At 38.8% G+C, this 23,327-nt stretch overlaps 1 protein-coding gene across 7 annotated transcripts in view; it reads left to right on the forward strand.

Annotated features, from left to right (window-relative positions):
- ZNF81 (zinc finger protein 81) overlaps positions 1-22,298 on the forward strand; it is a 77,053-nt gene extending 54,755 nt beyond the window's left edge. For all 7 annotated transcript variants that reach the window (XM_032258480.1, XM_032258483.1, XM_032258482.1 and 4 more), the window contains 2 exons: positions 4,808-4,903; positions 14,889-22,298. In XM_032258480.1, coding sequence (XP_032114371.1) covers positions 4,808-4,903; positions 14,889-16,597 — 1,805 coding nt within the window. In that variant the 3' untranslated portion in view covers positions 16,598-22,298. The remainder of the gene's footprint in view (positions 1-4,807; positions 4,904-14,888) is intronic.
- The last annotated feature ends 1,029 nt before the right edge of the window (positions 22,299-23,327 follow it).

Consider the following 23,327-nt stretch of genomic DNA (forward strand, 5'->3'; position numbering starts at 1 on the left):
TGGGGATTACAATTTGACATGAGATTTATAGGGGACACAGATCCAAATCATATCACACTTTTTAACAGTTTCACATGCTCTTAAACTTTCTCTTCAAAGCTCTTTTTAACTTTCCCTTATGGTTCTTGTTGACTATCAATTTTGTGCAGGTATTTAGCCTTAGATGGAGTTTACTACCACTTTGGGCTACATTCTCAAGCAACATGATCCCAATAACACCCAGGCCCAGTGCACCAGAGCCTGCTGCTGGCCTCATACCGTCAACAGGCTAGGCTGCAATCAGAAGGACTTGGGTGTTATGAGCAACAGTGGAGAGTGGGCCTTCTCTATGCCACATTTCCACCACCCCCACTGTGGGTCAGAGGTTCAGCACTGGGCTCTTCCATATTCACTTGCTGTTACTGAGGGAATCCTTGTTCAGTTTCTTCACCACTAACTTATATGCTTAAATTCAGTGGGTGAATAAATTCTGGCCCAATAGCAAGCCAAAAAGTATTTCTCAAAAGGAGAGTAGTTATCTACTACTAGAGTATGGCAGGACTTTGCTTCCAAATCCTAAAGATCTGCACTGCAATTCACCTATAGGGGATTGTCAGAGGCTCCAAGATTGTCAGAGGCTCCAAACAGCATACCTATCTGCACTGTCACTTCAAGCACCATTGGATCTGCTGGATCATGTGACCCAGGTGGCAGAGCAGCTTGCACAGCAGCCTGGATCTGTTGTAGAGTCTTCTCTTGTTCTGGGCCCCACTGAAAACTAGCTACTTTTTGGATAACTTGGTAAATGAGCCAGGGTAGCATTACCCACATGAGGAATGTGTTACCTCCGAAATCCAAAGAGGCCCAGTAGGCATTGTGCCTTTTTTTTTTTTTTTTTTTTTTTTTTTTTCACTTATAGGAGGGGCCAGGTACAATAACTTGTGCTTTGCCTTAGAAGGGATGTCTGAACATGCTCTATACCACTGGACCTCTAGAAATTTCCCTGAGGTGTAAGGCCCTTAAATTTTTTTCAGATTTATTTCCCACTCTCTGATATGTAAATATCTTACCCATAAGTCTAGTGTAGTTGCTGATTCTTGCTCACTAGGTCCAATCAGCATTATCTCATTAATGTCATGAACCAGTGTGATATCTTGTGGAAGGGAAAGGTGATCAAGATGCCTGCAGACTAAATGATTACGTAAGTCTGCAGAGTTGATATACCCCTGAGGTAGGAAAGTCCGGGTGTATAGCTGGCTTTGCCAGCTGCAAACAAACTGCTTCCAGCAGTCTTTACTAACAAGTATGTCTCTCTCTCTCTCTCTCTCTCTCTCTCTCACACACACACACACACACACACACACACCATTTGTTAGATCAATAGCTGCATACTGGGTACCAGGGATGAATGTGTTAATTTGCTCAAGCAATGAAACCACATCTAGAAGAGCAAGTATAATTAGAGTCACCACTTGGTGATGTTTACAGTAATCTACTGTCATTCTTCAAAATTCATCTGTTTTCTGCACAGGTCAAATAGGCAAGGTGAAGGAGGATGTAGTGGGAATCACCATCCCTGCATCCCTCATATCCCTGATGGTAGCACTGATTTCCACAGTCCCTCCAGGAATGCAGTATTGCTTTTGGTTTACTATTTTCCTAGGTAGAGGCAGCTCCAGTGACTTCCACTTGGCCTTCCCCACCATAGTAGCCCTCATTCCACAGGTCAGAGAATGAATGTGGGGATTCTGCCAGTTGCTGAATGTGTTCCTTCCAATTATGTATTCAGAAATTGGGGAAATAGCCACAGGATAGGTTCGGGGACCCACTGGATGCACTGTGAGATGGACCTCAACTAAAACTCCATTAACCACTACACTTCCGTAAGCTCCTACTACTGGTGGACCATAGTGGTGTTTGTGGTCTCCTGGAATTAGTGGCAGTTCAGAGCCAGTGTCCAGTAATTCCCAAAATGTCTAATTATTCCTTTTTCCCAGTACATAGTTATCTTGATAAAAGGCCACAGGTCCCTTTGGGGAACATTAGGAGAAAGATTTAAGAGTATAAGTTTTTGGCAGTGTACCAGGGTCTTTCCCTAAGGAAACCTGGTTTTCCCTTCATTCACGGGGTTCTGGGTCTGAGTCTGCAAAAAGGCTCAAGCCTGGGAATTGATTGAAGGGCTGCTTATATCAAGAGAGCCTAAAGGGAAGATCAAAGGTGGCAAAAGGAAGAAGGAGGAGCAGAAACAATGGGAAGGGAGAGGTCTTGGAGGAGACTGTTTGGGGAGAGGTAAAGTTTCCCAAGGAAGCCCTTGACGTTCCAAATTATCCTTAGTAATATCATGCCAACACGACAGGAAACGGGTAGAGTTGGTGGAGCATATAGCCAGCAGGGGTTCAAAAAGGAGTGTTTTGGTAGACTGAGAAGCTCCCATGTTTTTTGACTAATAGTACTTTTATGCTTATAAATAGAGAAACTTGGGACTGTGACCCAGCTTCTGTTCCTTACAGAACCCAGCCTCTTACAAAGAGAGAAGCCTAGGAAACTAACCCAGCCTTTCCTTGCATGGGACTCTAACTTAGCTTCTTATAAACAGCTGCTTACCTGGAACTCTAACCTACCTTCTAGCATGAGAATCACTTGAACCCAGGAGGCGAAAGTTGCAGTGAGCCGAGATGGTACCACTGCACTCCAGCCTGGGCAACAGAGTGAGACTCTGTCTCAAGAAAAAGAAAAACAATCAAAATCTGTCCTCACTTTGCTTCAGTGGCCTGTCACCCAGAGGACTAGCTCAGGAGTCAGACTCATCAATGGGTCTCCAATCAGTCGGGAGTGAAGACAAAGTCCAAAGGTGCATACTTGAGAGGTGAGAAGTCTGGGGTCCAGTGAGCAATCTGATCTTCCCCAAGTTGTGGATCTTATCTGAGTTGTGGATCTTATCCGAGTTGTGGATCTTATCTGAGTTGTGACACCAAAACTGTCAAAGAAAACCAGAGATGGCCAGTAGTTAAAGCAGTGAAAATAGATTTTATTCAGAACTATTACAGTAGGGGAAAAGCTATCTCGATATAGAACTGGGCTCAGTTGCAAATACAGCATGGACAAGTAGGGATTTATAAATATAACCCAGTAGCACAGTGGGGCCAGTAGATAGAAAATGACTAAGAGGAAACATCAGGGGAAAAGGGGGATTGTTACTAAACTGACCTAACAAGATTCTTGCTGAAGGCAGGCAAGGGTGATCAAATATTAATTGGGGGATAGTAGAGGATAAGAATTTGATCAGATATCGAGGGTGATCGGATATTGAGGTTAAGGGATTCTAGCTAAACTTATTTACAGAAATCTTACTAAAATTGGGCAATGCAAAGATTTGCCCTTGGTAATCATGATCTCCAGCCAAAACCATAGCTCCAGCCAAAACCATAGCTGTTTGCCAGTTGATTCAGGGGCATGAGGGACCCAAAGTGGTTGGGTGGGAGTTTGAACTTCTAGTTCAGTGGAACCATTGTGTGTCTCCTGGTGGAAGCATTTCTCCCTTTGGAATTAAGACCTCTAGAACAGCAGAGCATAAGGTCAGAGACAAGTAGCAAACATTTTGCTAGTGGACCATTAGGGGTAATAGTGAGGGGTGTCATTCTTGGCCCAGGGCTGCCTACCACCCAGTGGGCTCAGAGGACAGATCATGGAGCCCATGAGATTATTCACAAGGCTTAGAATCTAATCAAATTTTCCCTGCTAGGCTTCAGACTTGGGACCCATGATCTCTTTTTTCATTCTGGTTTCTCCCTTTTGGAATGGGAATATCTAACCTATGCCTGCCCCACCATTGTATTTTGGAAGCAGATAACTTGTGGTCTGGTTTCATAGGTTCACAGATAGAGAGGAATTTTTCCCCAGGATGAATTATACCCTGTCTCATCCATAACTGATTTAGATGAATTAGATGATGAGATGTAAGACTTTTAGTTGATGATGTTGAGATGTGATTTTTGACTTAAGAGTTGATGTTGGAATGATTAAGGCTTTGGAGGATGTTGGGATGGGGTGAATGTATTTTGTATGTGAGAAGGACATGAATTTTGGGGGACTAGAGGGCAGACATTTATGGGTACAATTTGTCTTCCCCAAAAGCTATGTGGAACTCCTACCTCTAAATAGTTCAGAATGGAAATAGAGTCTTTACAGAGGTAATCAAGTTAAAGTGAGGTCATTAGGGTGGGCCCCAATCTAATCTAACTGATGTCCTTATAAAAAGGGGAAAGTTGAACACAGACATGTGCACAGGGAGAACACCATATGAAGATGAAGGCAGAAATTGGGTTATTACCTGCTACAAGCATACATAGAGGGAAGACAGTGAGAAGAGACCCAGGTAGAAGACAGCCATGTCACTAGAGTGATGTATTCAAAAGCCAAGGAATGCCAAAGAGTGCCAGAAAACACTAGAGGCTAGAAGATGCTAGAAAGAGTTCTCTCCTAGATCCATTAGGGAGAGCATGACCCTGCTGGCACCTTGATTTCTAACCTCTAGACATAGGAGACAATACATTTCTGTTGTTGTAAGCCACTAGGTTTTGGTACTGTGTCATGGCAGCCTTAGGACACCAATACGGAGCCTCGTTGAGGGTGTTTCTCATCACCACCACTGAGCTATTTGGGACATCTGAACTGTGTGAAGGTGTCTCCCTTAATTTGTCTGAGATTCTTCAGTCCCTTTTCACTGCTGTGATTATTACTCAGTTCCTAATGAAATGTGGTTACTTCTCCAAAGAACAAATGGAAAGCAATTTGCTGGACCCAATTCTCTATCATGTCCTGTTAACAGGGTTCGAAGTTCCCAAACCAGAGGTCATCTTCAAGTTGGAGCAAGGAGAGGGGCCGTGGACATTGGAAGGGGAAACTCCACATCACAGCTGTTCAGGTGAGTGGATGTGACTCAGGCAGATGGGGACATGAAGTAATTTTTTTTTCCTAAGGAAGACTGATACCTTTAAAATGCTGTTATTGCTTAAAGGTCGGCAACTTTAGAAATTGCTTGAGGATAGGTAGCATTGGCCTCTCGGGTGCCAAATTGTTCTCTCCCTTTATATCTCTTACTGTTACCACCTGTCTTCTTTGTTTGGCTTTCTTCCAGGAGAATTGCCTCAATTCCTATACTCTGGATCATATGCCAGGCTTCCTCACTAGAGATCTTGCTTCCTTGGATATTCTTTCCTTCCATCCCATTTTTATGCATAATCCCTTAAACCACACCCCAGAGTCTTAGATTCTTATCACATACATTTCAGTTTTACTGGATTTGACTTTTTGAAAATCAGTTGGTTGCCTCGCTTCTGTTCTTCCTAGCACTCTTGTACTTTATTCTTTCTTTCGTTCTCATCTTCTCACTCTAAGGTACCAACAAACTCTCTTCTACAGCCAGCCTCACCTCCCATTGCCTTTGTGAGTATCACCTTCAGATTCCTCACTCCTCTCCACCTTCCCATGGCCTTGTGCCTCTCTCCCGTAATCTGACTTTATGGTCACTGTCGCTTAGCATTTCTCCTTTTAAAATCCATTTAATTAATGGATTTTCATAAAATGTGTACAGAATGAAGTGTATTTTAAGTGGGCAGTTTGATAAGTTTTGATAAGGGTATACGCTGGTATAACCACCACCTCTATCATGATATATAACATTCCTTCACACAGAATGCTTCCTTATGCCCCTTGTAGTCAGTACACACAGCCCCAGGCAACCACTGACATGCTTTTTGTCACTCTGGATTAGATTTGTCTTTATTAGGGTTTTATATAAATGGAATAAAACCTTATATACTCTTTTGGATCTGGCTTCATTTGCTCACCATAATCATTTTGCAATTCATCCATGTTATTAAGTATATCTCTGGTTTATTCCTTTTGAATGAGGAATAGTATTTCATGGAATGAATATATTACTATTTGTTAATCTCTACACCTATTGATGGATAGGTGGTTAATATTTGGTTATTGTGAATGAAGTTGCAATGAACATTCTGATATGTCTTTGTGTGAACATATGTTTACCTTTTTCTTGGGTAAATGCCTAAGATTAGAACTGCCAGGTCATGTAATCAATGTATACTTACCTTTATAAGAAATTGCCAAACTGCCTTCCAAATTGGCTGTACCATTTTACATTCCCAGTAGCAATACGTAAGGATTCCTGTTGCTCCACATCCTTGTCAACACTTAACATCAAACTTTTATTTTTGCTATTGTAATGGATGTTATGATTTCAAGTTGCATTTCTCTTAGGAGAATAATGATGATCTTAAGCATCTTTTTATGTGCTTATTGACCATTTGTACATTTTTGGTGTGAAATACCTACTCAGATATCTTTCTCATTTTTTATTGGGTTGTTTGTCTTCTTATTAGTGAGTTTTAATAATATTTACTGGATACAACTCCCTTGCCAGAAATACGTATTGCTAATATTTTGTTCCAATCTGTGGCTTAAAATTTCATTTTCTTGTTGGTGCCCATCAAAGAGCAAACATTTTAATTTCAATGAAGTCCAATTTATCATCTGTTTTACTGTTAGTACCTTTTGTGATCTGTTTAAGAAATCTTTGCCTATCACAAGGCACAAAGATTTTCTCATGCTTTCTTCTATAAGTTTTATCATTTTAACTTTTTCAGTTAGGTCTGTAATTCATTTTTCAATACTGATGTCTAATTGTTCCAGAAACATTTGTTGAAAAGGCTTTCTTTTTCCTGTTGAATTCCCTTGGTATGTTTGTCAAAATCAATTGACTTTATGTGTATGAGCCTGTAATCAGGTCTCTCTTTTCTGTTCAATTAGTCTATTTGTCTGTCTGCTTTAAAGTATAGATTTTATTATTATTTAGATATGATGAAGCCAACAGATCAGCAGACAACTGCCATTGGAAAGATAGTTTTTTACAGTTCCCAAGAGGCAAGGGCATACCACACCATGCAGGGCCACACATACCACACATGTGGAAGCACCAGTGTCAGTTGGAACCTAGAAGGAGTTAGGGGAAAGCATGGGCCAGAATCTTTATTTAGGTTTTGTGGGAAGGAATAAACTAGGCAGGGTCAACACGCTAGGCAGATTTAAAATTGGCTAGTTTGAATAATTCCATTGGGCTCTAGGGTATAGGGACTGTCCATAGTTGCTTGGTACCTGTCCCTGGGGTGATTAGAGCAGGGGGATAGTGGCTCAACCTGTGAGAGCTCAATAAAAGATGTAGTTGTGGGTTTGGGATATGTGTTGGCTGGTTTGCATATGAAATGCATCTTCAAGGTCAAGTTATTTCCTAATCTGTAGAATTAGCTATCCTTGGGAGGGGCAGTCTCTCCAGGATCAGTTAAGCCCCAGATGCCAGAATATCAAGGATACAGAAAATAAGAAAATATAGTTAATAGATTATCCTTTTAGCGAACCCGTACTATCTTTATCACCATAGTTTTTACAGTAAATCTTCAATCAGATAGTATAAGTCCTTCAACTTTGCTTTTTAAAAATTACTTTGCTCTTCTAGGTCATTTGCATTTTTATATACATTTTATAGTCAGTTTGTAATTTTTACAAAAAAGCCTACTAGGATTTTGTTTGGAGTTCAGTTGACTCTGTAGATCAATTTTAGGAAAATTGACATCTTAACAATATTGAGCCTTCTAACCCATGAACGTGGTATATTTCTGAAATTATTTAGATCTTTAATTCCATTTAGCAGAATTGTATTGTTTTCAACATAGAGATCATAGGAATCCTTCCTTAAGTTTATCCCTAAGTACTTGATATTTTTGATCCTGTTTTACATGGCATTATTTTAGTTTTAGTTTTTTATTTTCATTGCTAATATAAAGTTTTTTTAATTTTATTTTTAGATTGTTTATTGCTAGTATAAGTCACTAGTGATTGATTTTTGTGCATTAACTGTATCCTGAGGCACTGTTAAATCTACCTATTAGTTTTCTTGTAAGTTCCTCAGGGTTTTTCATATAAGTAATCATTATCTCCTAAAAATAGGGACACTTTTACATTTTCCTTTCCAAATTCACACTTTTAATTTATTTTCCTTATTTTAATATCTTTCAGTTCAATGTTGAATGGAAGGGGTGAGTGTGGGCATGTTTGCCTTGGTTCTGATATTGTGGGTAAAAAATTTAGTCTTTCACCATTAAGTTAGATACTAGCTGTAGGTTTTCTGTACCTACCCTTTAACAGGTTGTGTAAGTCCCTTTCTTATCCTAGCTTGTTTCAGAGGGTTTTTTTTTTAATCATGATTGAGTGTTGAATTTTGTCAGATGCTTTTTCTGCATGTATTAGAGTAATATTATATGAGCATTTTTGTTCTGTTACTATGGTGAATTCATTAATTTTTAAGTGTTGAATTAACCTTGCATTTCTGAGATAAATACTAGTTGATTACGATGCGTTAGCTTTATTATATATTTTTGGATTCTACTTACTGATATTTGGCTTAAAAGTTTGCATTTTTCACGAGTGATTTGGTTTATGGATTTCTTTTCTTTCAGTGTCTTTGTCATGTTTTGATATTACGGTTACACTGGCTAGTAAAATGAGTTATGAAGTGTTACCTTCTCTATTTTCTGAAATACTTTGTATGAGATTGTTATTTCTTTTAATGTTTCATGGAATTAACCAAGAAAGCCATTTGGACCTGGAGTTTTCTTGACAGGAAGGATTTAATGACAAGCCCAATTTTTTAAATAGACATAGGGCTATTCAGACTTTTTGTTTCATGTTTTGCCAGATATAGTAAGTTGTACTTTTCAGGGTATTTTGTCTGTTTCCTCTATGTTGTCCAATTTAATCCTGTTGTGGTCTGAGAGCATACCCTTTATGATTTCAGCATATGATCTATCTAGGGTAATGTTTTGTGTGTCCCTGCAAAGAATGTATATTCAGCTGTTGATGGGTGCAGTGTTCTATAATCTATAACTCAAGCTGGTTCCATGTTGTTAAGGTCTTTTAATAATGTGTTACCGATTTGTCTTCTACTTGTTCACTCAATTATTTGTAATTTGGGTGGGTTAAAAATGACAAAGAGATTTTAAAATTTATATGGATATGCAAAAGACCTAGAATGGAAAACACAGTCTTGAGGAAAAAGAAAAAGTATGGAGGATTGACACTACCAAATGTTAAGATTTACTATAAAGCTATAGCAATCTGGACAGTATAGTATTGGTGTAAAGACAGACTAATGTATAAATGGAACAGAAAGGAGAGACTAAAAATAGGCCCATTAATATACAGACAACTGATTTTTGACAAAAGTGCCAATATAATTTGAAGGGAGAAATCTTTTCAAATTGTGCTGAAACAAATGGATGTCATTATTAGGGGGAAAAATCATACTTTGACCCCATACCTCACATCCCTATACAAAAATTAATTCAAGTTCTAGTCTTATAGAATTGTTTATATTGAAATAATCTGCCAGACAGATAAAAAAATTGTTAACCCTGGAAAACATATTTTTAAAACTAACTACTGAAGAGTGTTATGGTAAAATGGTATTCTGTTATATTGTTCTGAAGAATGTCAGTGTTCTTATCACAGCAGGCAATTAACTAGGTTAGACTGACAATGGAAATGCTGTGTCACCTAAGGCAAGTGGCAACTCAGGTCGCAGTTCAGCCCTGCTTTCAGTTTTCTCTAGCCATGCAAGGTTGAGGGGTCAGCCAGAGACTTAGCAGATTTTATACAGAGAATTAGGAATTTGCTTTTTTTTTTATTCTTTCTTTTTGCGTTGACCCCTTAACCTCTAGTGGCCCTGGGTATCCAGGCCTTCTTCCCCTAATTCCTCTCACAAAAGGATGACAAGCTTTAATGGGAATTTTAGCTGCTCCACATTGCTGCTAAGAGTGCAGCTACTCTCAACAGAAACCCAAGAAAAGAGGGAACTCACTACATGCTAGTCACTTCCTCTAACTTTTGACTCACCTCCAAACAATGCCTGCTTTTGTTTGATTTTCTTTTTGTTTAGTTTTGTTTTGTTTGTTTTTCCAGAGATTATATTTACTATCGGTAGAAGAGTCGTTTTTAGAAGCTTACTTCTCCATACTGGAAGTGAACTACTCTTACCATTGATCCTTGTACATTGACCTTGTATTCCGAGACGTTGCTAAATTTTGCTTGTTAATTCTAGCGGGTCTTTTTGTGAACAAATACTGTAAAACTATCTGCATACATTATCATACCTTTCTGTCATTTCCTTTTTAGTCTATATCCTCTTTATTTTTATTTTATCTTGCTCCCAATCTGAAGGCAAAAACTTCCCATCTTTCACCATTAGGTATATTAGCTGTGATTCTTCTTAGATGCCCTTTATTAATTTGTGGCAATTTCTTTCTATTCCTAGTTTGATGAGAGTCTTAAACATGAATTGATGTTGAATTTTCTAAATGCCAAATGCTCTTTATGTATTTATTGAAATATGCATTTTGTTCTACTGATATGGTGAATTTTATTGATTTTTAGATGTCAAACTAAGCTTGCAACACACATCCAAATATCCTGTAAGTCAAAAAAGATATCACAATGAAAATATATTGAGTGAAATGATAGTGAAAATAGGACACATCAGAACTTGTGGAGCCGGGTGCAGTGGCTCATGCCTGTAATCGTAGCACTTTGGGGAGGCTGAGGTGGGCAGATCACCTGAGGTCAGGAGTTCAAGACCAGCCTGGCCAACATGGGGAACTCCATCTCTACTAAAAATACAAAAATCAGATGGGTGTGGTGGCAGGTACCTGTAATCCTAGCTATTCGGAAGGCTGAGGCAGGGGAATCACTTGAATCCGGGAAGCAGAGGTTGCAGTGAGCCAAGATGGCACCACTGCACTCCAGCCTGGGCAACAGAGTGAGATTCCAACTCAAAAAAAAAGAACTTGTGAGATGAAACTGAAGCACTATGATGAAAGTTTCTTATTTTATATATATATATATATATCTCTACCAGAAAATTAAAAAGATTAAAAATTGGCTATCTAAGTGTGCACGTCAGGACATACAATAGTGAAAAATAACAAAGCCAAAATTTGCTTCTTTGAAAGATTAATACAGTTGATAAATTTAGCAAGATCAGTCAGGGAGAAGAAAGAGAAAACACAGATTATCAATGCCATGAATGAGGAAAAAAATCATTGCAAATCTTACAAGCCTTAAAAAGATATTAAGAAGATATTATAACCAACTTTACCCCCCAAAATTTGATAACCGAAATGAAATGGACAGTCATAGAAAAATAGAAATTATAAGAAATGTCACAAGAAAAAAGATCAAAATCTTAGTAGTATTTTTATCTATTAAAGAAATTGAACTTATAATTTAAAACCTATCCACAAACAAAGCTCCCAACCCACATGGCTTCACTGGTGCTCTCGGTCATCTAGAGAAGAAATAATAGCAATATTACTCATGTTCTTTTGGAGGAAAGAAAGAGAGAACACTTCATATCTCATTTGATAGTAAATGGAACTTAATGTTTTTCCATGTTATATAACACATCACCAATAACTTTCCCCTCAGTGCCATCTGTAAGGTTACCAATGTTTCCAGTTTCAAATTTTATCTGTACAATTTCCTTTAGCTATGCCTACTTCAAATTGTTTGCCTTGTTTTTAATGCCTGCCATAAATGAAACATGTCTGTGTATCTCGGCTTTTTATTATTTTGTGCTCTGCCTGTCCAGGTAATATACATTTTCCTTTTGTGTTCAGGCTTCCATCTATTCCATGAAATGGTCCTTACTTACTTCAGATTTATGACTCCATTTTTTTCAAAGACAGAGTCTTGCTTTGTCTCTAGGCTGGAGTGTAGTGGCACAATCTCGGCTCACTGCAACCTCCGCTTCCTAGGTCCAAGCAATTCTCGTGCCTCAGCCTCCCTAGTAGCAGGGATTACAGGCATGCACCACTACACCCAGCTAATTTTTGTATTTTTAGTAGAGACAGTGTTTCACCATGTTGGCCAGGATGATCTCAATCTCCTGACCTCATGATCTGCCCGCCTTGGACTCCCAAAGTGCTGGGATTACAGGCCTGAGCCACTGCACCCAGCCTATTACTCCATTATTTATAACTCTTCCCCATTTCTGTTTCCCCATGTCCCAGATGCCTTTGCCACCATTAAATTTCGAAATGAGACCTTGTGTCTTATTTTCATTATTCAAATGCTAAGCATGAAGAAAATACTTACTGATATTAACTAATTGAATTTGTGGCAGATAAGAATAGAATTTTGCTGTGTTTTAGAAGCATTTAAAAATTCTACTGAGTGGAATTCAACACAGATTGTTATTGGAAAGTAAACACAATGGCACCAAATATTTAAAAGTTTACCCTCTTCTGCATTGTTTCTGTTATAATTAGAAGTCTATTACAGTGGTTAGCAAAATGAATAGCATAGAGAGTGCCTGCTTTTGACATTCAGAAGAAAAACATCTTACTAGCAATATAAGTAGATTAATTTTCCAAGTAAAAAATTCTTAAACTGCTTTCTGAAGCACATATACCTTTTTTAATGGCATAAAAGAAAATGCTAAGCAGACTTAATGGGGAAAGAGGACATGTCCTTTGATTTGAAAATAAACTGGACTCTTTTTTGAGGCATCTTTATGCGTGACAAGTAGAATGTAACCTTGCGTGAGCAGCTCTTTTTTCTAGACTGATGACTCTTCACTTATGTACTGTTCATAGAATCTGGGGTTCAGGAGAGGTGTAAAGAAGCTTTTTATTGCAGGAGCAAATTTTTTACAATGAACATTGGTACTAGTGATGTAATAAATAATTGTCTGGTACAGCAAGGGATTTATAATTTAAATAAAGTGAAAAGCAGAACCACTTCTCAAACCATGCCTAGGGATCCAGTCCTTAATATATGTCCAGAATAAATTAAAGCCAGATGTGTGAGAATGAAAATGCAACCTAAGAATAGGAGAATGAGATTTGGGATGGAACATGTGGCTGAAGTACAGTATCAAACCAACTAAAAGGGGACAAGTGAATTTGATGACTCAGAGCATTCTCAATATCTAAAATCTCTTACTGAAAAAGTCAGTGGTATAATTTTCTCAGGTTAAAATTATTTACCAATAATCTAATACATCTCATGCACTGTACTAGGAATAGAAACATCCATAATTCCCACTCTGGGCAATAATAATGTGTGAATTATGCTAATGCTAATTTCTAGCAATAGATTGACAAATACAGTGACTAAAATAGTAAATAATTGTATTTCCCTCTTATGGGAAACCTCATTGCTCATGATTGTTCAGGAATCCAAGCTCCATCCAACACACCTTACTCCAACATCTCAGGTTTTTTGTGGCATCTGCGTGCTTGAATCTGTGTTTCTGCCAACTCCAGGTTTAGTAAGCAAGATGGTAGAAGCAAATATGGAGAAAACATGCCGATGGTCTCAGTGCTCCCATTTGAAAGTGGCAGCATCGTTTTCTCTCACATTCTTTTTTTGAGAACACTGTCACATGGCCACACCAATTTCAAAGGAGGCTGAGAAATGCTCTATGACTGGACATCCATATGCCCAGATGCTACTCTGTTAAATGCAAAAGAACAGGGAAACTGATTCTAGTGGATAGCTTTCAGTCTCTACCACAGATGACTTGTCTTCTCTGTTATTTTTTGTTAGATATATATAATGCAAGTCCAAGAAAACAATTAAACCTGGATGGAGAGTTGGAGTATAGACATCTATTTACTGTTTGTATAGGTTAGGATGGCTATGACTACAATATTTTCATAGACATGAATAAATTATTTTTATCACATATATTTTGTATTTTTGCTGGTAAGCAAGATTAGTGAGGATTTAGAATTGAAAGCTAATGAAGACTTAAACTCCAAGCCAAGGCTCTCCTAGATCTTTCCCCTGAAAACTCTTGTATTGTCAATCTTCTGTCTACCCTACCTAATATCCAAGCTTCCTACCAAAATAGAAATAGACTGCTTATGTTGAACACCAGATCTAACACTTCATAACCGTGTTTTATGGCAGATTATGTAACTGTCATGACCTTCACTTTTCTTATCTACAAAAGGTAGATAGTAATAGTAGATAACTCATAGGACCTCTGAAAGGATTAAATGAGTTCTTATGTACAGTCATGTACCACATAATGACATCGAGTGTCTTAAGATTGTAATGAAATTGGAAAATGTCTATCACCAAGTTACATCATGGCCATTTCTGGGTTGTAGTGCAATGCATTCCCTTTTCTATGTTTAGATATGTTTAAATACACAGATACTTACTATTGTATTATAGTTGCCTACAGGATTCAGTACATTCACATACTGTATGGATTTGTAACCTAGGAGCTTCATCCAGAAGGCACACTTGATTGCACATCAAACAATTCATACTGGAGAGATGCCTTATGAATGCAGTGACTGTGGGAAATCTTTCCCTTCTAAGTCAGAACTCTAGATGCATAAGCGAATTCACACAGGAGAGAAACCCTGTACCTACTATACATCTAGGCTATATCATGTAGCCTAGATGTGTAGTAGTTTATACCATCTGGGTTTGTACAAGTACTGTACACTCTATGATGTTTGCGCAAGAATAAAATTGCCTAATAACAGCCCTCTCAGACTGTATCCTTGTTGTCAAGCTTCGTGTGATGGCATATATTTCTTAGAACAGTGCCTGGAATATTGTAAGTGTCATGTAAGAGTTTGGCACATAAAAGTGCTATATACGTATTTCTTGTCATCATTGTCTTATTAGATTTACTGATTTTAGTAAATACAAACTGTTCAGTAATACTGTGTTCAGTTTGTATTAGCTTACGTGTAACTTTTCATCTCTTGCGGTCTGTTGTTTGTATCAATTTTTCTTTTTCTTTCTCTTTTTAGATGGGAAATTTGGAATTAAGCCTTCCCAGAAAAGAATTTCTGGAAAATCTACATTTCATAGTGAAATGGAGGGTGAAGATACACAAGATGATTCATTGTATTCTATTTTAGAAGAATTGTGGCAAGATGCTGAACAGATAAAGAGATGTCAGGAAAAACAAAACAAACTTCTGAGTCACACTACTTTCCTCAGTAAGAAAATATTGAATACAGAGTGGGATTATGAATATAAAGACATTGGAAAATTTGTCCATTCAAGCCCAAATCCCATTCTTTCACAGAAAAGACCCCATAAACGTGATTCATTTGGGAAGAGTTTTAAGCATAATTTAGACTCACACATTCATAATAAAAGCAATGCAGCAAAGAACCTGGATAAAACTATTGGGCATGGTCAGGTTTTCACCCGGAGCTCTTCCTATAATCACCACGAAAGTACACATGCAGGCGTGAAGTTCTGTGAACGTAATCAGTGTGGAAAAATCCTCAGCCTCAAACATTCACTCAGTCAAAATGTGAAATTTCCCATTGGAGAGAAAGCAAACACATGTACTGAATTTGGGAAGATCTTTACCCAGAGGTCACACTTCTTTGCTCCTCAGAGAATTCATACTGTGGAAAAACCTCATGAGCTTAGCAAATGTGTAAATGTTTTTACACAGAAGCCACTACTCAGTATATATCTGAGAGTTCATAGAGATGAAAAACTCTACATATGTACTAAATGTGGGAAGGCCTTCATCCAGAATTCAGAATTAATTGTGCATGAGAAAACTCATACTAGAGAGAAACCCTTTAAATGCAATGAATGTGGGAAATCATTTTTCCAGGTATCATCTCTACTCAGGCATCAGACAACTCATACTGGAGAAAAACTCTTTGAATGCAGTGAATGTGGTAAAGGGTTCTCCCTGAACTCAGCCCTCAATATACATCAGAAAATTCATACTGGAGAGAGACATCACAAATGCAGTGAGTGTGGGAAAGCCTTTACCCAAAAATCAACACTCAGGATGCATCAGAGAATTCATACAGGAGAGAGGTCTTATATCTGTACTCAGTGCGGGCAGGCCTTCATCCAGAAGGCACACTTGATTGCACATCAAAGAATTCATACTGGAGAGAAGCCTTATGAATGCAGTGACTGTGGGAAATCTTTCCCTTCTAAGTCACAACTCCAGATGCATAAGCGAATTCACACCGGCGAGAAACCCTATATATGCACTGAATGTGGGAAGGCTTTCACCAACAGGTCAAATCTCAATACTCACCAGAAGTCTCATACTGGAGAAAAGTCTTACATATGTGCTGAATGTGGTAAGGCCTTCACTGACAGGTCAAATTTCAATAAACACCAGACCATTCATACTGGAGAGAAACCCTATGTTTGTGCTGATTGTGGGAGGGCCTTCATCCAGAAGTCAGAGTTGATTACACATCAGAGAATTCATACTACAGAGAAGCCTTATAAATGTCCTGACTGTGAGAAATCCTTCTCCAAGAAACCACATCTCAAAGTACATCAACGAATTCACACAGGGGAGAAACCATATATATGTGCAGAATGTGGGAAAGCCTTCACTGATAGGTCAAATTTCAATAAACATCAAACAATTCATACTGGAGATAAACCCTATAAATGCAGTGACTGTGGAAAGGGCTTCACCCAGAAATCAGTTCTCAGTATGCATCGCAATATTCATACATGAAAGTAACCCTGTTTCTTGAAAATGAGAGCCTTATCACAAAAGTCAGGTCTAACTATATATTATAAAATTCATCCAAGACAGATCCTATATGAATATGTTATCTCACTTGAGATGGAAAAAAATTATTCAGAAGAAACACTCTTAAGAATGCACTGAAGGAGGGAGAATTTCTATATTTGCACAGCCTCATGAAATATAGTAGAAGTCATTGGGAAAAACGTTGTCAGTTTGGTGTGGTAGGAAAAGCCTTCCTATAGAAAGTATTATAAGTCAAATTGTTACCAAATTCTTCATAGGAAGGAGAGTGCAAATTATGTAAATGATGGTCATGTTTACTGTGTTACATTAAGCAATTTAAAGTGATAACAAAATGAAAGGTAGTGCAGCAAAATAATATAACTGATGAGTAGACCTGTCAGTTCTATAGGGCATTTGTGGCAGAACACAGTACATAACAGGAGGAATATTAATTTTTTTTCAAATTTAGAATATGTTCATCAAATGTTTCTTACTGAATATGTCTATCAAATATGTTTCTTACTGAATATTTCTATCAAGTGAATCCACAGTTTAAAAGTCACTTTGGTTTTATATATACACACATCTGCAGATATAATTTTATATGAACACACAAATACAGTCCTATCATTCATACTGGTTTCCATGACATAGTATCCATGACATGTTTTCTTTGTGGTACAATGCAGAGTAGCCACAGATTCCTCCCATCCCAAGTAGCATCTCTTTGTCTACTACTTGACTTTGAACTTGGCCATGTGACTTCCTTTGGCCAATGAACATTAGCAAAGAGAATCAATAAGAAGCTTGAGAAGTGTGCAAAGCCTGCCTTGAAGCTTAACCTCTCTTGCTGCTCTTTGCAAACTTGAGAAATCTCCAATTGCCCTACTGGGGGATGAAAAACCACCACATGGAGCAGTGGTGAGCCAGCCCTGCTGAGGCCCCTTAGACCAAGTAGCCTGCCAATTGTCAGAATTAGGAGTGAGGTTTTCCCAGACCTCTACCCCAGCTGAGCCAGCCTAGCTCAGAAGAGCCATACCAGTTATTCCAGCCAATTTACAGAATTGTGAGATAAATAAAATTATTATAGTTTTAATCAACATAAGTTTTAGGGGTAGTTTGTTGTACAGAAAATGCTAAGTAATATTTGAAAGTATATGATTGGGGGAGGGGGCATAGTGGACCAAAACATGACATGTGGCATTGGCTTTGGGTCTGAGTGGCAGGTAGAAACTGGAAAAACAGTGAGGAAATCTGTTAACAAAGGTTGGATAGATGGCAACCCATGTTATTTAGTAGGGAAAAATATAGAAAAGCAATTGTCATCATACTCTGTGGGAAGATAGAGAATGGATCAAATGAACTTATGGATCTGGCTAAGGAGATTTGCAGCAGTATATGGGAAGTATCAGATTGCTTCTTTTAGCTGCATATGATAAGATACAGAAAGAGAGAAATGAACTAAAGAAATAACTTATCCATTGGCAAACAGAATTCAGAAGACATACAGAAAAGCCAAGGATTGCTGGGTTGGAAAATAACAGTTTCACATCGCTAGTCTCTCCAGCAATCAAAAAATATTCTCAAGGTAAAACATGGCCTCAGGGTAAAGATCAAATCATGGTTGTGTCTATAAGACTCTGTATTACAATGTGTGAAATAGTTAAGTTGGTGCTTAGGAGACCATCTCAGCTAAACTTAAGGGCTTCTAAAAAATCTTCATGACATTGTCCCGTAGAAGCCTGACATACTACTCAAAGCGGAGAAAGATCTATCTTTGAAACAATTTCTGATGTTGCATTTGGGGAAAGGAGTAGATCCAAACCAGATTCATAGGAAACAAAGTTTTTAATAGAGTTTTACTAGTAATACTACCTCCAGGTTGGACTTCCAGGGACCCAAACAGTTCAAAATGAAAAGTGGCCCCTGGATTCCCCTCCCTAACTTCTATGAATAGGATACAAGCTGAGAAAGTTACTCAGTTGCAAGCATGGTCCATTTCTTATGGGAAATGAAGGGCATCTCAGAGGGAAGACCCAAGAACAATATATTAAAATGGACTGAGGAGCCATTCCCAGTGAGAACTGTGCCCTAATCAAGAAACATTATCTGCCCCTGGAGCCAGGGGAACTGACATTTGCTCTGTGGGATTTCAGAATTGTTATGGAACAGTGACTTATATGTGTCTCTTGGTCCTCTTTTTGAATGGGAGTGTCTAACACAGTTATCCTGTACCTATCCCACCATTGTATATATTGGGTATGTGTTGGGGGCATATAACTTGTCATTTAGCTCACAGGTGTCTGGATCAAGAAACTGAAAAACTGTACCCAGGGAACCTCAGCCACAACTGAACCTGATACAGAAGACTTGAGATCCTGGATTGGAACGTGACACCACAATTTTGGATGAGAAATTTGGACATCCTGGAACAGGGGTGAACATATTTTGCATGATGGGTGGTAATGTGAATAATTTGTGACCAGAAGACATACTGTGTTAGATAGAAAAATGCTACAGATGTCTTCATCCCTATCTATGTGCCCTTTTTCAGTCTTTATATCTCTGTGTTTCAGTTAGAATAATTTCTGTTGATCTATCTTCAAGTTCACTGATTTTTTTTTCCCTTACCCTGGCTCTGTCAAGTCTGCTGATGAAACTATTGAAGGCATTCTTCAACTCAGTTAGATTTTATTTTTATTTCTAATATTTCCATTTGATTCTTACAGTTTTCATATTTCTGCTGAAATTCCCCATCTTCTCATGCATGTTCATGTTTTCCCCTATACCCTTTGTCTTAGTTTGGGCTGCTGTGACAAAGCACCGCAGATTTGATGGCTTATAAACAATGGAAATTTATTTCTCACAGTTCTAGAGCCTGAAAATCTGAGATCAGAATCCAGCATGGTTGGGTCTTGGTGACGGCCCTCTTCAAGGTTGCAAACTGCTGACGTCATATTTTCCCATGTCTACAGATAGAGAGCTCTTTGGGATCCCTTTTATAAGGGCACCAGTCCCATTCATGAGGTCTCCACCCACATTAACTAGCTACATCCCAAAGGCTCTACCTCCTAATACCATCACATTGAGGATTAGGATTTTAACATATGAATTTGTGGGGGGATGCAAATGTTCAGCCCATAGTACCCTCTAACATATTAATCATAGTTATTTAAACTCCCTGTCTGATAGTTCCAACTAGCAGGTCAACTCAGTCTAGATCTGTTGATTGCTTTGTCTCTTAGTGGTGAGTTGTCTTCTCTTGCTCTTTTGCATCTAATAATTTTTGGCTGAATGTCAGATGTTGTATGTAGGGTAGTAGAAACTGAGATAAATAGCAATTATTCCTGGAAATAGCCATGGTTGCCCTTTTGATAGGCCATTAGCATGGGGGGATTGAATCCATCTAGTCAGGAGTTAGGCTGAGTTTGTGCTTCTTTGTTGCCAGTGTTACCTTTGCTGTACCATAGACTTAAAATTCCTCTAATGTTATCTTGTGCTTGAGGTAGTCTCTGGTTTGCCCAGAGAATTCTTATTATTCCCAGACCACACTTGCCTTTAGGCCTGTAGGCCTTTCCTGTGTGCTAGCATCTCAGGGAGGGCCACTCTCCATGTTATTGCCTCTATATTTGTAGTAGACAAACTGTTATTACTTGGTTCTGGCTGACCTGGTGAGTCGGGGGCGGGGGTTGTCCTGGGCCAGCCTCAGTTTTTGTCAGGCCCTGCATCCCTGGGTCTTGAGGGTGAGGTTTTTCGGTAATCCTACCCTCTCCCACTGGTAGAAGGCCTTTAATGATCTGGGCCCTGAATGGTCTCCTGCCCTTTTACCATGGGTGGAATTTTTTTTTCAATTTCCCTCACTCAAGTCACAGTGAGGGAAATTGAAACTTTCCTGTGTCCTGAGGGCAACAAGGTTGCTGAACTTCTAGTGGCTTAAGGATTTTGTTCTGTAAGGGAGTAGGGTCCCACTGGGGCTTTGTGCCATTTCTATATTAGCAGCAGTCCCCTTGCAGTCCTACCCCACGGAGGTAGGCTTTCTCCAGTCTTCTTCCTTGCCCCTGTGTTTCTTGTGAGCATTCAGTGGATGTCTATGGAGAAGAGCCTGTAAGTAGAGGCCAACTACCCTTAGGTCTACAGCTCTCACGAGTCTCCCACACTCAACTTTTAGCAATTCATTAAAAATTCTTGTTGAATTCTTACTGCTTATATGGTGGCCTCATCTTCTTCCTTCCTGCTTTCAAGCTAGTTGGTTGCTCTATAATCTTAGCTCTCTGAAGTGTTCAAGAAAAATAATGTTTTTGCAGATTACCCAGCTTTATTCTTGTTATAAATGTGGGAGCAGTGTTCTTTCCAGATGTCTGCATCCTAGGCAGAAACTAGAAATCTGGACAGTCTCTACTGTCTCCTACTGTCAGAATATATGCCCCTTTTCAGTGTGACTTTGCCACTTCACCCATCAAGAGGTAGGATCTATTTCTTCACCCCTGAAACTGGGCTTGACCATTTGTTGGCCAATGGGACATCAACAAATATTATACAAGCAGAGGCTTGAGAAGTGCCTGCACAATGAGGCTTACCTGCTTTTGCAGCTCTTTGGAATCCTGAACCTGTGTGTGAAAAAGCCTGAACTGTGCTGTTGGAAAATGAGAGAGATCACATGCAGCAGTAAGATCACATGGAGCAAAGACCAGCCATCCCAGTTGAACCACCCTACACCAACACCACATGTCACAACTATCTGACAGGAATAATGCATCTATAAACCAATTAACAGCTGAGGCTCCCTAGCACCTTCAGAGGGAGCATGGCCCTGCTGATACCATGATTCAGATCTCTAGCCTCTGGAACTATAAGACAATTTCTGCTGTTTTAGGCTGCCTAATTTGTCGTAGTTTGTTATAGCAGCCCTAGGAATCAAATATGCTTCTTAGTTAAATCTATGATAGGTACTAGTGTATGAAGCCATACTAGGCATCCAGTCTTGGTCAACACAACTTTGGTTGGCAGCCTCTGACATAACTCTGAATGATCCCCACCTCTTGGTATTTGTGCTCTTATATAATGCCCTCCTCTTGAGCTTAGACTGGAATTAGTGACTTGGTTCTAGTGAAAAGAATGAGGCAGAGGTAATGGGATTTCATGTCCAAGATTAGTTACAAAAAGACTGTGGCTTCCATTTTGGGTGCTTGCTTACTTTCTCAGATGGCTCATCATAGGGGAAACCTGCCACATCATGAGATAGCCCTGTGGAAAGAACCACATGAGTGAACTTAGAATCATATCCTCCCCAAGTTTAGCCTTCAGATGAGGACCACAGCCAGATAGCTTGACTCATGAGAGACCTTCAGCCAGAGGCATCTTTTGAGCCACACTTGAATTCGTGACCCACAGAAACTGTGAGATAATAAATGTTGTTTTAAGCTGCTAAATTTCAGTGTAATTCGTTACACAGTAATAGTTTAATAATATACTGGCCCAGATTAGGAAGGTTCTGCCATCCATCCCAGCCATCCCAAACAATTACCAGAATAATGGATTAAAACATTAATTAAGTCACTAAGTTTTGGGTGGCATGATACCAACCCAGAAAAAGCTAACTGATATATTTATTATTTGTTGCATTTCTTCCTCCACTGTTCTTCCCTAACAGATAACCAATACTAATCAACTACTGAGAACGCTTTTATGTTTTCATCTCTGCTCATAATTATATATAGACATACATATGTTCCCATGCCTGTAATCAGATAGAAGTTATATAAGGATTATTTCCTTCTTTGATTTTCAAAAATGGGATCATAAATACAACCACCTCTGTAGCTTGCTTTATTATTCAACAATATTTCTTTTGAATGGTTGCATGATAGTTCATGGGGTGGATATACAATAATCTAGTATTAAACCATTTGCATTTTTAAAATTTATTCACTCCCATTTTCAACCTGTTTGTCACTGGGAACAATGCTGTTCAAAATATTAAAAGATAGTTTGCATAGTAGTTAGGTAGATAAGCTCAGGAACCCATCTGCCAGGGTTTCAATCCTGGCTCTACTAGCTTATATGACCTTGGGAAGGTTAGTTAACCTCCCTGGTCCTGATGGTTTTCATCTGTAGGTACCAGTGCAATCACACTAGTACCTATCAATGGATTTGACTAAGAAGCACATTTGTTTCCTAGGGCTGCTATAACAAAGTACCACAAATTGGGCGGCCTAAAACAGCAGAAATTGTCTCATAGTTCTGGAGGCTAGCGATCCGAATCACAGTGTCAGCAGGAACATGCTCCCTCTGAAGGTGCTAGGGAAGGAGCTCTTCCATGCCTCTCTCCTAGCTTTTGAGAGCGTCATTTGTTGTTTGGCTTATAGATGCATTATTCCTGTCAGGTGGCTGTTTTCTCCCTGTGTTTCTTCATATCTTCCCTCTGTGTGTCTGTTTCCAAATTTCCCCTTTTATAAGGACACCAGTTATATTGGATTGGAGTTCACCTTAATGGCCCCATTTTAACTTCATTACCTCTGTAAAGATTCTATTTCCAAATAAAGCTATATTCTGAAGTTCTGGGGATTAGGATTTCCACACATCGTTTTTGCAGGTAGACATTTCAACCCATTAACAAGTTAATGCATGTTGTGTAGAGCTCTTAGAACTATGCATGGAGAGAATTTCTTAATGGTTATTAGATACACCTCACTTCCGGAGCCTGCATAGGTCC

Source organism: Sapajus apella, unplaced genomic scaffold (assembly GCF_009761245.1).
Source record: "Sapajus apella isolate SASKATOON/1434 unplaced genomic scaffold, GSC_monkey_1.0 scaffold103, whole genome shotgun sequence".
Classification (NCBI taxonomy): domain Eukaryota; kingdom Metazoa; phylum Chordata; class Mammalia; order Primates; family Cebidae; genus Sapajus; species Sapajus apella.